The 16,175-nt window shown below is 38.5% G+C and overlaps 1 protein-coding gene across 1 annotated transcript in view; it reads left to right on the top strand.

The window, feature by feature from the left end:
- Nucleotides 1-485: 485 nt before the first annotated feature.
- LOC134528640 (lachesin-like) overlaps nucleotides 486-16,175 on the top strand; it is a 94,637-nt gene continuing 78,947 nt past the window's right edge. Inside the window, exons 1-2 of the mRNA XM_063362438.1 lie at nucleotides 486-555; nucleotides 2,342-2,413. Coding sequence (XP_063218508.1) covers nucleotides 486-555; nucleotides 2,342-2,413 — 142 coding nt within the window. The remainder of the gene's footprint in view (nucleotides 556-2,341; nucleotides 2,414-16,175) is intronic.

Here is a 16,175-nt window from a genome sequence, read left to right on the forward strand (position 1 = left end):
AAAATCTTTAAAAGGGCTATCCTTTACGAACCCGATCGCAAAATTTTTGGTGTCAGAAGTGGGATAGCCCTAATTAATAGAATTAGGATTTGGTTTTATTATTAGAATAAAAGTTAAAAATTAGAATTTACTTTTTCGAGAATATAGTTAGTTTTTAAAACTTTAGTGAATTTGGAATTTTCTATAGTTCGTTTGAGTGCAGTTAAAGTTGTAGTTAGTGTTCGTTTTGAATGTAAGAGAGTTATTGTTAGAGTAATTAGAAGTTTAGTCTAGGTCGTTCAAAATTAATAACAGTAATAGAAGTACATAATTATTTAGGTTATTTAATTAGTAAAAGCTTTAGACAGAGATGGCTGCTAAAGAGGTTAGTGTAGAAGATATCCAGGAGATAAGAGTTGCCCTGGAAGAAATTTTAGTCAGTATGAAGAACTGTAACGAAATTTTAAACCAATATGAATAACTATAACAAAGAAATGGTAACCAGTATGAAGAACTTTACGGAAGAAATGAAGAGTGAAAGGAAGGAGAGAAAGAACCACCACGAAGAAAAGAAGAGTGAGTCAAATAATAGCCTAGAGGAAATGAAATGAAGAGAAACAGGGAAGAAATGAAGAATGAAATGAAGAGTAACAGGGAAGAAATGAAGAGTAGCCAGGAGAAAATGTAAAATAGGCTGGACGAGATGAAGAGTGGCCAGGAAGAAATGAAGAATAAAATTGATAACTGCCGAGAGGAGATGAAGAATGCTATGAAGACCGAGATCGAATACATCAAGAAAAACCAAGAAGAGATGCGAAACGAAATAGTTGCTGCACAAGAAGAAATGAAGAAGAAAATTGATGAAACCAGCATCTATTTGGAAGGCAAAGTGCAGTGTTTGGAGTAGCATCTTGCAGAACAAATGAAAGAGCTAGCCGAACATGAAGAAATGATGGCACAACAGCTGGCCCAACTCGAGCACACCACAGAACAGCGAATGGCACAACAGCTAGCTCAGCTCAAGCAGACCACCGAACAGCGTGTAGCAGCTGTAACTGAAGAGTGCCGTTGGATGATCAAGGAAGCTGCATCGGCTACGAAAAGGAGCAGTTATTCTGGAGATGTGAAGGTGGAAGGCGCAACCTGTCACCCAAAATTCAAGCCACACACCTTTGATGGCCAATCGTCATGGGCTGTCTACAGGCGACAGTTTTGAGGCAGCTGCTGAAGTAAATGGGTGGGACGATGAAGAAAAGGCTACGGAACTCGTCTTGGCCCTGCGAGGATCTCCACTAGAGCTGCTGCAGACCATACCAGTTACAGAGCGAAGTTCCGAGCGAAGCGTCGAGTGGATCCTTGGCGAAGGCAAGTGTCGGCGGCGGCGGAGTGTGACAACAGAGTCCCGCGGCGGAGATCCACGAGGGGTGCTGCGGCGAGAGTTGCGTCAGAGGTGCGCCCCAGCGAGGTGTGTGGATTGTAAGAAACGAGTGAATGGGGAAGCAACATTATTGGGCATTTTTTAGAAGACTATTTGCTAGTGATGTAAAATTGGAAATCAATAAAACTGTGTGTGATAAAAATCTTTAAAAGAGCTATCCTTTATGAACCCGATCGCAACAATATATTACTAACATAGCTACATTGATTGTGAGAATTAATGCATCAGGCATTATCAGGAAAACAAACCAGCTAAAATTAATTCACTTAACTTTGGTAGCCACATATTTTGGAATGTGGCAAACCAGAAATACTGTTATTTATAACAAAACAGTATTAAGTGGATTTTTTCTGCACAGTTTGAATTTATTCTTCTAAGCAATTAGTCGTCACGTACTTAAATTATCATTATAAAGCTAAATCTTTGGTTTTGAACCTCCCGCCTGAGTATTTCTTTTTATGCTAGTAGTTATGGTCCCACCCAAAAGATAGCGTCACGTGTCACGCTAAACATGGTTTCAGTTTCCACTGTAAGAGTCGCACTTCTATAACTCCCTCCTTGTTTTATGCACCGCACCACTACACCAGGTAGTGATGTGGCTTTGGAAAGAGAGGGCACACACAAAGAAGGGTGAGCGTCTTCCAATTTTCAAGTTACAGTTTTTGCGAATTTAATTTAAATAATTTGTTTAAATATAATCACGAACAATTAGTTAAAAAGCCCGCCCTAACCTGTTTGATATCATAGAAGATTTTCTCGCACGGTGGTTGACCGGTTCTTGCACGCTCGGCTCAGGCGGAACGTGACAATTTTTTCGTGCGTGGAGCCGACGTTCATCGATTTATAAGACAACTCGAGAATTAAAAATGGCGGGAGCATCCAACGAACTCTGTGGCTCCTGAGCGGAGGTTGTCCGCCCGGCAGATCCACCACGCAGCAACAAGCACGCCGCAGAAACAGCTGCGGGGATTAAAAACTTCACGGATTCGCTCGGACGTAAGCGGCGCTTCCAAACATCCCCCCCCCCCCCTTCTACAAAACCCAACAACTCCCTTTCCCCTGCCCGGAACTGGGCTCCGAGCGGCGTCGGATTAATCTCAGCTTTTCGACACTCGTCTGTGTTCTTTTGTCTTTTCCCGCGCCGTTGTAATCCGTCACTCGGCTCCTTCCGTTCTCTTTCGCCGCGTATCCGCAGTTATTTCTTTTTTTTTTTTTGGTCTGAAGATTTTTGGCTACACGGTCTTCCTGATGAAAGATTTTTTTTCCTTCCCTCCCCCACCCCCCTTTTTTTTTTTTTTTTACAACAGTACACTGAAGCCTACTCCTCGAATGCTACCGTCTAAAACTTTTAGTGGATGAACGCTTCGTTACTGATGAGCGAATCAATGCTTGATGTGACAAAACGTGTACAAAAACAAAAATAATAGTTGGTTTGATATTCTGAGCGTGCGCTTGTGAGTTTTATTTTCTTTCTTTTGAAAACTCTTTTCGTTGAAATTTTAAAATTCAACTTCGATTTGCGCGGAAGGATGCTCGCCGGCGCGCGGTGCGAGGGACTCTGTGTTGTTGAGTTGGTAGGAATGGCGACGATCTATCGATATATCGGAACTATCGATATCTAAGATTTAAAATATCGATAATTTGGTATCGATATTTCAATACGGGTAATAATGTTCGCAGGCTTTCACGGCCATTGTCTGAAGTAGCTTGGCTTCTGGATTGTAGCCCGCGCGTTCTTGGCGAATTATTCACTGACGTTTCGGTCGACATTGCAGTCGCCATCTTCAGGGAGCAGTAAGGTAACTGCCACACGGCTACAACCCAGAAGCCAAGCTACTTTAACGCCGGTAATTTGTATCGACATTTTGTTCCAATAATATCTATCAACCAAACACAAAACTAAACTCATCCCGTTCTTTCGAAAATTAAGTGAAACGTCATATCCAGTGGTAAGTAACGCAAGAACGTAATCTGATTATTTTTTTTTAAATCCAGCTAGTCAGCTAAAAAAAAAAGTTTCGTTTCAAAACCATGATGGTGTTCGTTTCAAACTCGGAAATTCGAAACACTCCATAATTGCGTAAACTTAATTTATTATCTTTGGATCCTTTAAAATAAAAAAATAAAAAAACATATCCCTGGGGAGAGAGGGGAGGATATATTCTGTTTTAAGCCCGAAGCGACTGAACGAGGAACGTTGTTAATAAAGCCGCAACGCAGAGAAGTCGGCATGAAATACCGGCGACGGAACTCTTTTTTTTTTTTTTTTATTTCCGCGTTTAGGCGGGGCTCGCGCATTCCGCCGCAAATTATTCATTAGCGCCTTTTGCTCTCCGAGCCAGGCAGAGCGTCGCTCCAATCAGGGACGTGATTGCCGTGCGATCCCACACGGAATAATTGATTGCGCCCGGGCAGTCGGAACAACCATTGAAGAGGGTTGAAATGGTGGAGGGGGGGAGGTACCTTTTCCTCTGCCCCCCTTCCCCCCCCCCCTCCCCCACCAGACTCCATCCCGGACAAGAGCGGGGGCTGGACAGAGACCATCAAGTATTCCGTTTCTTGTCGCGACTCGACGACAATGTCAGCTGGTAGCAGAGGGACCTCTAGCTGCTCCGTCACCATCAGGGCGTATCTCCCGACACACAGCCTCCCTCTTTGAACAGAAAGTGCGTTCAGAAACCTTTGCTGCTTTGTTTTGTTTCCTGTTTATTCTTCTACACCCCCCTTGCCCCTTCCCACGCCTCCGGTGTCCCCCAGGGAAATACGGGGCAGGTCCCAAAACATAGCTTCCTCCAAGAGTACAAAAAAAAGGGGGGGGATTTTGTCTGTAAAGTAGGTTTACGGACGATAATTTTACGTGATAATGTCATAAGAAAACATTGATGAAAAATTGCAGACTTTTTAATTTTCAAATATTATTTACAGTTTTTGAAAATTCAATTTAAATAATTCGTTTAATTAGTTAAAAAAAAAAAAGCCCGCCTTAACCTGTTCGATATTATGGAAGATTTTCTCGCACGGTGGTTGGCCGATTCTTGCAGGCTCGACTCAGGCGGAACGTGACAATTTTTTCGCGCGTTCAGCCGGCCTTCGTCGATTTATAAGACGTTATCGCGTCAAAAAAGAAATGAAAATGGACGTGTAGCTTGTCGCCCGAGGCAGGGTCTGCATGGATGGAACGGGGCTGATCCTCCCACCCGGCCAGCCTGGATAATGCGTGACGTGGGTTGAGTCCAGGGTATGGAGCAGCGACGGAATCAATTGGTGGGGGGAAAACGGGAGTACCCCGAGAAACCACAACGTCTGCCCGTTTTTTCCCGTGACAAACTATCAAAACTCAGATTTTAACTCTGACACACAAAATTCTGCGAGGTTTTGTAACCTCGACAGCGCGTTAGATTCATCCTCCATGGGATGCTGTATTTTTCTAACGTGCGACATCTTAGCTCTCGGTATACGGCATTTTGTAGGAGTAATTCCGTGAATGGAACAGAAGTCTCGCGGAACGGAAATTTTGTAACCACGGTGCTGCCATCTGTGGCGGATGGCGCGAACCAAAGTTCACAAAGACCAAGGGAAACTTTGTATTATTAACTTTTTAGTGAATTTCATTAATATATGGCAGTATTTTAATCAAATTCCTTGTCGAAAATCAGATCCAAAGCCGGGGTTCGGTACTTTTTTTAAAAGTCTTTTTTTCGCTTTTATTAGAGCCGTTAACATTAAATAGTTTAACTTTTACGCTCTGCAAACCGAATGATTCATTTGTCAACGTAACTGTTCTGGCAACGAATTTAAGCGGCGGGTGCGAAACTACGTGTGATTCGCGTCTGTGCATGTACATAGCTAAAAACGCAATTTTCGTATTTTTAACACGTTCTGAATTATTTTAAAGAATTCTAGGATAAATTTCGTGTCCAAGTTTCGTGGGTACTATAAGTGTATTTGATCGTTATCGAGGTTAGACTATACGGGAAGCCTACGATTCACTCGTCCTTCTGGACATACCCGAATACTCACGTTGGCAAACCTTCTTTTCACAGACAAGATAGCCAAACCCATAAGTTCCCCGAAGTTCATGCTCGCTTTTTTTTTCCGTACCACAGGAGGTATATTTATTTGGGGGAAACCGTTTACATGATTTCACAGTATCTTTAATGTAGCTATCCTAACCAAATCAACCGTTCACAATGTTTTAAAGTATTTATAATGTAGCTAACCTAACCTAATTGACCATTAGCTATCATGAGTTGTATATTTATTTAGAATGAACAAAAAAAAAACAACCGAAGATGCACGATCGGGTGTTTGGCTCTCTCGTCTGTTGAAAGAAGGCTTGCCAACGTGAGTATTCGGGTATGTCCAGAAGGACGAGTGAATCGTAGGCTTCCCTAGACTTTACACATCACTGGCGAGTACTGAAAGACTCGCCCACACTTTTGAAACAAAACTTCTTTGGGCGCGATGAGATTAAATTTTCAAGGCCGAATTTGAATACCTGCGTTTTTTGTGAAACATTGTTGTGAAACGTTTATGACGCGAAAAGGACAGAGAATAGGTACTTGGCCAAAGAGATAAGAGCACTATGCTATATACGTTTCTGGGCTCGTTTTAGTTCTTCTCTTTGTGCGATGATTCGAGCCCCGCCCAAAAAAAAACTGAGAGAGACAGATGAATGAAAGAATAATACAGAGAGTGTACCCATGCGCTTCTTTCAGAAAATAGGTACATGCATGTATACAGTCAGCTGTGAATGCCTTGAATTTTATATTTCCCACCAGCGCGCTCGCGTTCCTCCTTGTTCAACCAGCAGCGTAGAGAGCGCTGTGGAGACAGTCCCTGCAATTTACATAGATAGCGCTACCTGTTATGAATTTCATATTTCGTTCAGAGATTTGGCGTGTTCTAAAATGGCATAATTGTTTGAAGAAACAGTAACACGCACAGTTTTTTTTCTTTATGGTGAGAGTATTTCAACTGGAAGTAATATTTATTAAGAAATTATATATTTTTTTCTCTTTCTCTCTCTCTATCTCTCTCTCTCTCTCTCTCTCTCTCTCTGTCTGTCTCTTTCTCTCACTGAATTGTTACCCCCCTTACGATGTACTTACAAGTCGAGGTTTTAATTGCTAAAGAAGTTTCACCTCTATCGCGTGTACTTATTTACATGCGCTCTTTTTTTTACAATATTATTGGCCAATAAGATCATCAACGTTGGGGCTGAAAAAATATATATTTTTACTGCCAGCTCCCGCCGTGGTCTACACCAATCGCAAGTACATTCCATCGGCGGTCAACCGCCTGCCAATATCGGGTCAATAGTTTAATATCCTGCCACACCAGTGGATAATAATTACAACCTAGGTGCTGAATAAAATTCAAATTAGTAATGAGTCAATCAAATACTCGAATCTTCAAATACTATCAAATAATAAGTGTTAAACTTATCTGATATTCTAGGGAAAAGCTTAAAAAAAAATATTTGAGAAAGAGCAATTCAGAAATTCAAACATCTAACACTTTTAATTGACAAGACTTGTACTATTATTTTACACAGATTAAAACAATCATATCAAAACGTTTGTGTTCGCCGTCAGATACAGTGCTCTATCATGGTTTGTTTAGCCCTGCTGGATACATTAGTGATAACATATTTTTACATATACTAAAAATGTAAAAAGTGTTTTTACTAAAAAAAAGTAATATTTAATTGTTTTTAGGACTTTAATTGGCGTGTTTTTGTTAGCATATATATATTTTTTTTTTTTTTACATATATCTGGTGAAGTGACACTTTTAAGTAGCTTGGCTTCTGGGTTGTATCCGTGTCCTTGGCGATTAATTCACCGGCGTTTCGGTCGAAAATGCAGTCACCATCATCAGGGAGCAGTTACCTAGTAGGCCAGATACTTCAGACAATGGCCGTGAAAGCCTTCGAACATCATCAAGTGACTCTTTATTTACAATCGACTTGCAAAATTATACAGTTCGTAATTTTAAGCTAGTTATTTTCCGAAAATGAAAGCTGTGATTTTATTGATACTATACCCAGTTAACCCTAAGTTATTTTTTTTTTTGCTCGCGAACCAAAATGGCATTAAATCAGGGGGGTGGGGGGAACGGACGGTGCGTATTTGTTTTTAATAACTAAAAAAAAATGTGCCCATGCTAAGATAAACATTTTCGTCCGCTATTTTTTTTTACGTGACAACGTCTAATAAATCGATGAACGCCGGCTGCACGCACGGAAATGTGTCCCGTTACGCACATTGTTACGTTACGCTGTGTCCCGTTACGCTCATCGTACGCTTGCGCCGCATCTATCTCTATTCCACTCGACTGCTTATAAAGTGAAGTGAAAAGTTAATGTGGTTTTCATTGCTTATTACAACAATTTCGGCAATAAAGGTTAATCATTCTTGCGTTTTAAAAAATCTGATTACTAGTATAATTTCAAGTATTTATTATTTTATTATTAAAATAAAAATGATTCAATGTTATTTATAAATGTATGCAATCGTTTCATCAATGTTTCGTTATGACGTTGTCACGTTAAACTATCGTCCGTAAACCGACTTTACAGACAACCAACTTTTTTTATCGTCATTATTATTTTGTGATCGGGCCTCGTTGCGCTAGGGTCGGGCCGGGTCTCGTGTCTACACCCGGGACACGACCGCGCGGGGCGGCACTCGACGACTAGAGGCCCCGCGCAGTGTAACACATCCTCGAGCAGTCTCTCAGAGGAGAGCTGTCAGCCGCACGCCCGCCCTCTAGCACCCCCCGCCCCTCCGCCTGCTGCAACCACCACGGCGCCGCCGATAAAAACAACTGGACACATTCATTACGGCCTTTGTCGCCGCCAGATGGCCTCTGGAGCACCGCCGGGGCGACCCCTGTGACTCTTGTTCGGGGTCCGCATCCCCCCCTGCCCCTCCATCCCACCTTATAGGTAGAGACCGGAAAAAATTCGCGGATTCATTTCGTGATAGGCTACAATTCGGACATGTGAACAATTTCTGCTGGTTCTGCTATTGGCTCGCAGGTTTAACTGGAGCTCTCTGGACAAATGACAAGACTATCGACCAAAGAAGCCTCGAATCACAAGCTACCCCAGTGGAGACGCCTCACAAGTTAGCACCCAATGGACACGCGTGTTTGCTTGAGAAATGCAGAGGACAATGGAGGCTATCCTAGAGGTCATTGAATCCGCGAATTTTTCAGGTCTCTGCTTATATAGGAAACCTAGGGTTGCTGTCATAACCTATAAACACACAGGTTAGAATTGTCTAAGTTATGCCTGTTCTAAGTTACCAAATTTTTAAGTTATGTGGTTCGGCGTTGTGTGTTCCTAAGTTTTGGCTGTTTTAATTTTGTGTTTCTAAGTTATGTGGTTCGACGTTGTGTGTTTCTAAGTTATGACTATTCTAATTTTTGTGTTTCTAAGTTACGACATTTCTTAGTTATGTGGTTTGGCGTTGTGTTTCTAAGCTATGACAGTTCTAAACTGTGTGTTTCTAAGTTACGATAGTTCTAAGTTATAATTGTATAAGTTACGAAGTTTATAAGTTGCGCATTTCTAAGTTGTGATCTTTCTAAATTATGACAGTTCTAAGTTATGTGTAATTTTTTTTCGAGAATTCTTAAGTAATGACTATTCTAAGTTGTGTTTGTATCCCGGAAACCTACCGTTGTCGTCGGTGTTGTCGTCGTTGTGTTGTCTATAATATATGTTTTATCTTCATCTTTGGGTTTGTATGTTTGCTACGTTGTCCAGGTTTCATTGTTTGCCTGCATTTACTGCTAATGTTAAAACAGTCTCCCACTGTGTTCGTCTGTGCGATTTTTTTTTCTTCATGACTTAAATTCCTTCCACGGAATTGTTGTGCTGTCTGATATTTAAGTTTGAATGTGTTCGCATGTGCTGTCGTCGTTGTGTTGTCCATAATACCTGTTTAGGTTCGTCGTTGGGTTTATCTGTTTGACATCAGCTTCTTTAGGCATGTTCTATGTTGGTTTATGTTATCATTTTTATTCCTTAATTTGCGTTCTGGAAATTTTTCCCATGGCAAAAAGCGCAAAACTGCAATGGCATATCTACAAGAAATTGAATTAATTCAAAATTCTCCAATGCATGAATCATTTAAAGTGACAAACTCAGCTTAGACTTCTGGGAGTGGCGGTTTTAAGTAATATGGTATTACGCTCGGATAAATAAGTTGTAATTTTTTTCTTTGAAAATAAAACATATATGCTCACGTAAAATAAAAAATGTATTTTTAATATTTACATTTACATGAAAACTGTATCACTACAAAGTAGTGTTCGCAGTGATAATGGGTTCGGATTCTTACCCGGACATTAAAAAATGTTTCTAAAACCTTCCCTGAATAGCTTCCAATTAATACTGCGCACATTAATAATTAACAAAAAAAAGTCGAATAATGATTCATAATTCGATTATCTGTTCCATGGTTTAAAAAAAATAATGCTTGGATGCAGCATCAAAGAAAATATAAAATTATGTGCCAATTTTCGTGAGAAATAGTCAGTTTTATCTCTAAAAACTAATTTCTTAAATGCAAAAAATAACCAGAGCCGTGTGTTGTGAAAAGTTACAATATCTTTCTTGTAGTATTACAAACTGTTTCTTGGAAACAGTTTGTACAAAAGAACACTTTTTTCTGTGTGGAGAGTACGAATTTTTTTTTAAATAATGGTGCTCTTAAAGGTTTTTTTTAAAGCATTTCTGACTTCATGTCAACGGAAGTTAAATTAATATATAAAAATATAAATGTATACGCTTGTTTTACTCTGAAACGACTTTGGTTAGGTGCTGTCCGTAGTATATTATTTTTTTCTTGGCATTCTAGAATTTTTTTCATCTTAGGCTTCCAGCGATGGGGGGGAGGGGGTGAGGGGGAAGACTAGCCTCTATCGTCCCTCCCAGAGGACTGCAAGTCCCTTCCCCCTTTCTGCTCTTTCTCACTCACTGGTTCGCTCTCCTTCTTCCGACTTCCAAACCCACATGCGGATGCAAATCTAATGCGGGCCTCGTGTCCAAGATAAAGATAAAAAAAGGTTAAACGCATTTGGGAACTTTTCTGCCCAGGCCTTCTCTTCTCCTGGGCTATCCTCTTTCGTCCCGTACCTAACCTGCACTGTCGTCTTGCACCCTCGCGTGACTGGTGTGCCATTGCACAATTTGTTAATCGGCATACTCACATTGTCTATCTATTTTATAGTTATGGTTTTTACTTTATTTTGTATAGCAAACTGGGAGCCATAATTTTCTTTATTATTCTTGAATTTGTAAAGTATTTTGTAACCAACATGTTCAGCATAATTTACATTTATATATATATATATATATATATATATATATATATATATATATATATAAAGGACAAGTTTGTGTGTTAAAATTCCTATATTAGTTTTACAACAAAATGGTTTTACTTTTGTCCATAATTTTGATTTGGGAAACTGCGCCATAGTGTAACTCTATTTGTTTTACATGTGCAGTCTTTCATGTCTCAACTCTATGGTCTTCTTCAGTTACATAAAATAATAGTTATATATATAAATTATGCTGAACATGTTGGTTACAAAATAATTTACAAATTCAAGAATAATAAAGAAAATTATGGCTCCCAGTTTGCTATACAAAATAAAGTAAAATCCATAACTATAAAATAGATAGACAAAGTGAGCATGCGCATTACCAAATTGTGCAATGGCACACTGAGCCCAGGGTTTTACATGTGCCCAGTTGTACCTGGGCCTAGCGTAATTAGTTACATAGTCATGAAGTTAGGATTGGAGAGTTAAGCTGTGGAAATGATGGTTGCCGTGGCTGGTCAATCCCCTCCTACACAGCACACCCCTCCTGCCCCTCCTGCATGGATGAAACCCCGAATTACAACCCCCATGGGCTTCGGCTTGAGACGCACTTAGAGTCTTTCCTAACCCAGGCCCCTTCCGACCTCAATACACTTAGGATAAGATAAGTTAGAGGGAAGGGGAAATACTTCTTCCGCCATGTTCAAAAGAAGCTTAACATGTCTTCTTGTTTCAGGTCATTATTTTCTAAATACTTTGAAACCTGTTGAACTTGCGGACTTTTCCAATGGTTTAAGTTTCTCAAAATGAAAATATATACATTGCATCCTTTTTTTGCATAATTAGCTGTCAAAGCTACTTTTTTTTTAAATTTATAAGACGTGCAAATAATGAGAGTTGAATGTGCTACAGAACTTATTTTTTTTAATGTTTAAATGAAGGTAATACTGACTACTTCAAAATATATTGTTTTGTTTTTTTATTTTATCTGGCATTCCTTAAAATTTCGGGGAACATACATAGTCTTATTTTGCTGACGTGACCTCAGCACAAAAGCCAAGGGGGAAACCTTTAAATAATGATGAATATATTAAGAAAAAAGAGTATTTATCAAAGTCTACAGTTTCCAAGTAACCCCCTCCCCCCCCCCCCCCCCCCCCCACCCGGGCAGGACTGGTGCCTGGCCCCGGGTGACACAGCACCCTGGGGGCGACGGAAGCGACTGCGTTGTGCGCAACTTTCCGGAAGATATTGACCGAGGATGCCCCTGCAATTAGGGAAATAGGTGCGACTACAAGGGATAGTGGATGAGGCAAGGGGGGTATTATAAGGAGGAAAATAAATGTTTCCCTCAATTCTCGTAATTTCAAGATAATTAAGGACGGGGGCGGTGGGGGGGGGGGGGGAAATAATAAAAAAAAACCTAATGCAAATTGCCTGCCATTGGGAGAACGTGAAAGTAACTGAAGGGTTTTGAAGCTGAGCTCACAGAAAATTGTGGCGTGGAAAACCGTGGAGTCTACAAGACCAAGTGTTTTTTTATTTTTCTTCTCCTTTGAAATAATTGACAGTAAAGGTACATAATTTGATCAGACGGAACTTTAAAGAAAACAGTAACCCTCTCATTAGGCATGACTCATTGTCACGTTCCGCCTGAGCCGAGCGTGCAAGAACCGGCCAACCACCGTGCGAGAAAATCTTCTATAATATCAAACAGGTTAAGGCGGGCTTTTTTAAGTAGCAATTTAAAAATTTTTATATGACGTTATCACGTAAAATTATTGTCCGTAAACAGACTTTACAGACAAACCCCTTTTTTCTGTAAAAATTCGCAGGAAATGTTTCGGAAAATACCTTACATTCACAGAAATCTGGTCGGTAATGCGATATTACAGAACTTTCCGGAATTCTTGTTGTTTCGAGAAGCCAAGGCACACGAAGCAATCCTACGACGATGAAGTCTGAAATTGTTTTTTTTTTTTTTTCTGTTGAGACAGTCACAAAATTAGCAACTACATCTTAATGACTAAAAATGAGGCACAAATCTCCTGAAACAGACGAACACATTTGTAACTTCTCAACGTGATAGCAAACTGACACTGTTTGCATTTTATTACATTAGTGTAAATGGTAGCGTTTTATCATTCACGGTATTTTAGAGTCGTTGGGATCAAGTGATTAATGAGGAAGAGTAATTTTTGACGTGAATTTCCGACAGGAATATGAATGTCTTAAATCTCAGGTTGGGAGTCACTTCGGCTGAGGATTCGACACCGCATAACACTCGTAAACTATGAAAGCTACAGAGTTGAAGTAAATATATCTTATTAGGAGCAGTTTTTCTCGTGGTTGTTACGTATGACTCACCCGGTTAACATTTGCAGTGATGACGCAATGAGCGTTGGTGGGGAGCGTCGAATGGAAGTCAGTGAGAGTTGTGACTACGAAAATAAAAGATCGATTTGCGTGATTTAAACTTTAAGTTGCTCGTGAGTGCGCGCTGAGTGGTGCTAGTTGAGTGGAATAACTGTAAAGTTACTCACTTTGGTTTTGGAGCTATTAATCGAAAAATGCCTAAACGAAAACAGGTTAAGTTTGAGAAAATAAAGGAAACAAGATAAATCACCCAATCGACACAATTAAAAATGCATAGAAGTGTCGTAGGTATTGAAAGAGGCAAAGAAGTAGCCGAGATAAGTGAGCCAGTAGGGCAAACGAGACCTCAGAAAGACTAATTGTCGCTCGAGCGAGTTTCACCTGGTAGCCTTCTTTTCACAGATGAGAGAGCCAAACGCCCGATCGTGCATCTTAGGTTGTTTTTTTTTGGTTCATTGTAAATAAATATGGCGGTGTTGATAAAAGGATACTAATGGTCAATTAGGTTAGGTTAGCTACATTATAAATACTTTAAAACATTGTGGACGGTTGATTTGCTTAGGATAGCTACGTTAAAGATACGGAAAAAAACATGAACTTCGGGGAACTTCGGGTTTTGGCTCTCTCGTCTGTCAAAAGAAGGCTGCCCAGTTTCACCCATCTACCTCGTCAGAAGTGACAAGGAATGCAGGAAACTGTTTTGGAAATTGATGTGGATATGATCTCTGGTGATTTTGATGTTGATATGGAGTCATTGAAGCCAGTGGTTGTGAACGGTGGGCCAAGTTTGTCGCGGTTTGGTGTCGCAATTTTTTTCTGGCGTGGCCACCCGACCGTTCATCGAATTCACATAAAAAAAATAAAGCAACATCATTGTTTTTTTCTTCTTTACTTCATACACAACATTCCCGTACAGCGCGGTGAAAATTCATGAAACTAGCCCTTGGCAGCTTTAGTCCAAAATAAAACCTACTTAGAATTTTTAGGTAGATTTTGAAGAAATTCTACATATTTTAGCCGTTACCATGGTGCGACTTACGGAGTATTTTTATATAGTTTTTCGTTTCATGGTCCATAGACCACTCAAAAGTTTATATATATATATATATATAAATTTTATGGACACCATAACTGCCCATTTTTTACAAATCACTTCCAAACTTATACATAAAATTTAGTAGTAGAAATCTCTGTCGAATTCGTTAATGGACAATATCCGAAAAAAGGAGTATAAATGGGGAACGTTTTTGAAAAACAGAAAAATCTATGTAACTCCAATAATATGGTAAGTATCACATCCGTCTGAATGTATTATAACGCGTAGAAGTAATGCCGAAATTTTTTTTCTGGAAATGTTTTTGATACGACCAACCATAACTGCAAGAGGTTAAAAACCCAAGGGTTGGCAGACAAAATAAAACCCTGTTCGTATGCATAAATTTAATCTTAAAATTTTTATTTTAAAAATTTGTCAGAAACAATTTTTTTATTAGACGAATCATTACTGCAAGGGGTTACAAAAATTAAAAAAAAAATAACTCCCTTAGTAGCTATACTATTAAATCCGTCCAAATTGTTTGTAAATCTTATAATTTTTACCTAAAACTTTAGTCTAAAACAAATTTTGGTAAGACAAACCATTATTATACCTAGTGTGTTGAAAAAATAAAGGGTTGTATTTAAAAAACAAAATTCATAATTTATACGTTCCATGTACAGTGTTAAAATCGTTCTGTTTTAATGATAAACCTTAAATTATTAACTACAACTTTTGACTAAAAAATTTTTTACGCCCAACCATTACATCAAGGGGTTGAAAAAACAAGGATTTGTGGACAAAAAAAATCTTAACTCACTTCATAGACAAAAATTCGAAATCGTACAGATTGTGTATAAATCTTATATTTTTTTATCTAAAACTTTGGTCTGAAATAATTTTTATTAGACGAACCATTGCGGCAAGTTGTTGAAAAAATAGGTGGTAGAATTTAAAAAAATTCTTAACTCCTCAGTAGGTACACTATCAAATCCGTTTAAAAATTTCGTAAATCTTATAATTATTTATACAGAACTTTTGTCTGAAACAAGTTTTGATAATACAAACCATTACTGCAAGTGGTGGAAAAGAAAAGGGTAGATAAACAAAATGTCATTACTTTTTTTAATACATTTACTTTCATTTCCATTATAATTTATTGTAAAAAACCTAAACTTTATCCAAAACCTTTGGCTGGAACAATTCTTGATGAAACAAACTATTACCGTAAAAACAGAGGTTTAAATTAAAAAAAAAATTAGTATTACATTCGTCAGAATTTATTAATAACTATCTTAAAACTTTGTCCCAAAAATTCAAAAAATTTATACAACTGCGTATTAATTCAAGGGATGAAAAACAGTGTTTGAAGTTCAAAAATAATTTCATAATATTACCTAATAGTCATAGTATGAAGTTCGTTAAGATATTCAATGCTAGATGCATTAAAAACAATTTGTAATATTTTCCCTGCATGGAATATAAGAAAATGTTGAATCGGTCTTTTTTTAATATTGACGAACATATAGGATGTTATGTAGGCTACATTAAGTTGTTAAAATGTTCCATAAGTTTATAATAAGTTTCCAAAATATATCTAAACTAAAAGATGTTTCGTAATTTACATATGGCTGTAGACTGTGCTGAAAGGTAATTTTTTTACTTGCTTTGTTTTTATACGGTACAGTAATTCAAGTTTATTTTTAAAAAATTCCCTAAACATTTAACAAATTAAATAATAATATCTCAAACTATGAGTGTTCCTTTATTTCACGGAAACATTTAACCTCGGTAACGAACAAATTAACAAATAATACGAATTTCGGACACCCAATTTAACGCATAATTCTTTGACACAATGGCGAGCGTGATAAAATATTAATTAGAAGTATATTAAAATTATTTACTATAGGAAAAAATGGTAAATATTTCACCCCCTAGCTAAAATTATATTTAACAAGATGATATTATCTTTTTTAAAGTTATACTTATTTAGGCTAGTTGA

This window comes from Bacillus rossius, chromosome 1 (assembly GCF_032445375.1).
Source record: "Bacillus rossius redtenbacheri isolate Brsri chromosome 1, Brsri_v3, whole genome shotgun sequence".
In the NCBI taxonomy this organism is placed as follows: Eukaryota; Metazoa; Arthropoda; class Insecta; order Phasmatodea; family Bacillidae; genus Bacillus; species Bacillus rossius.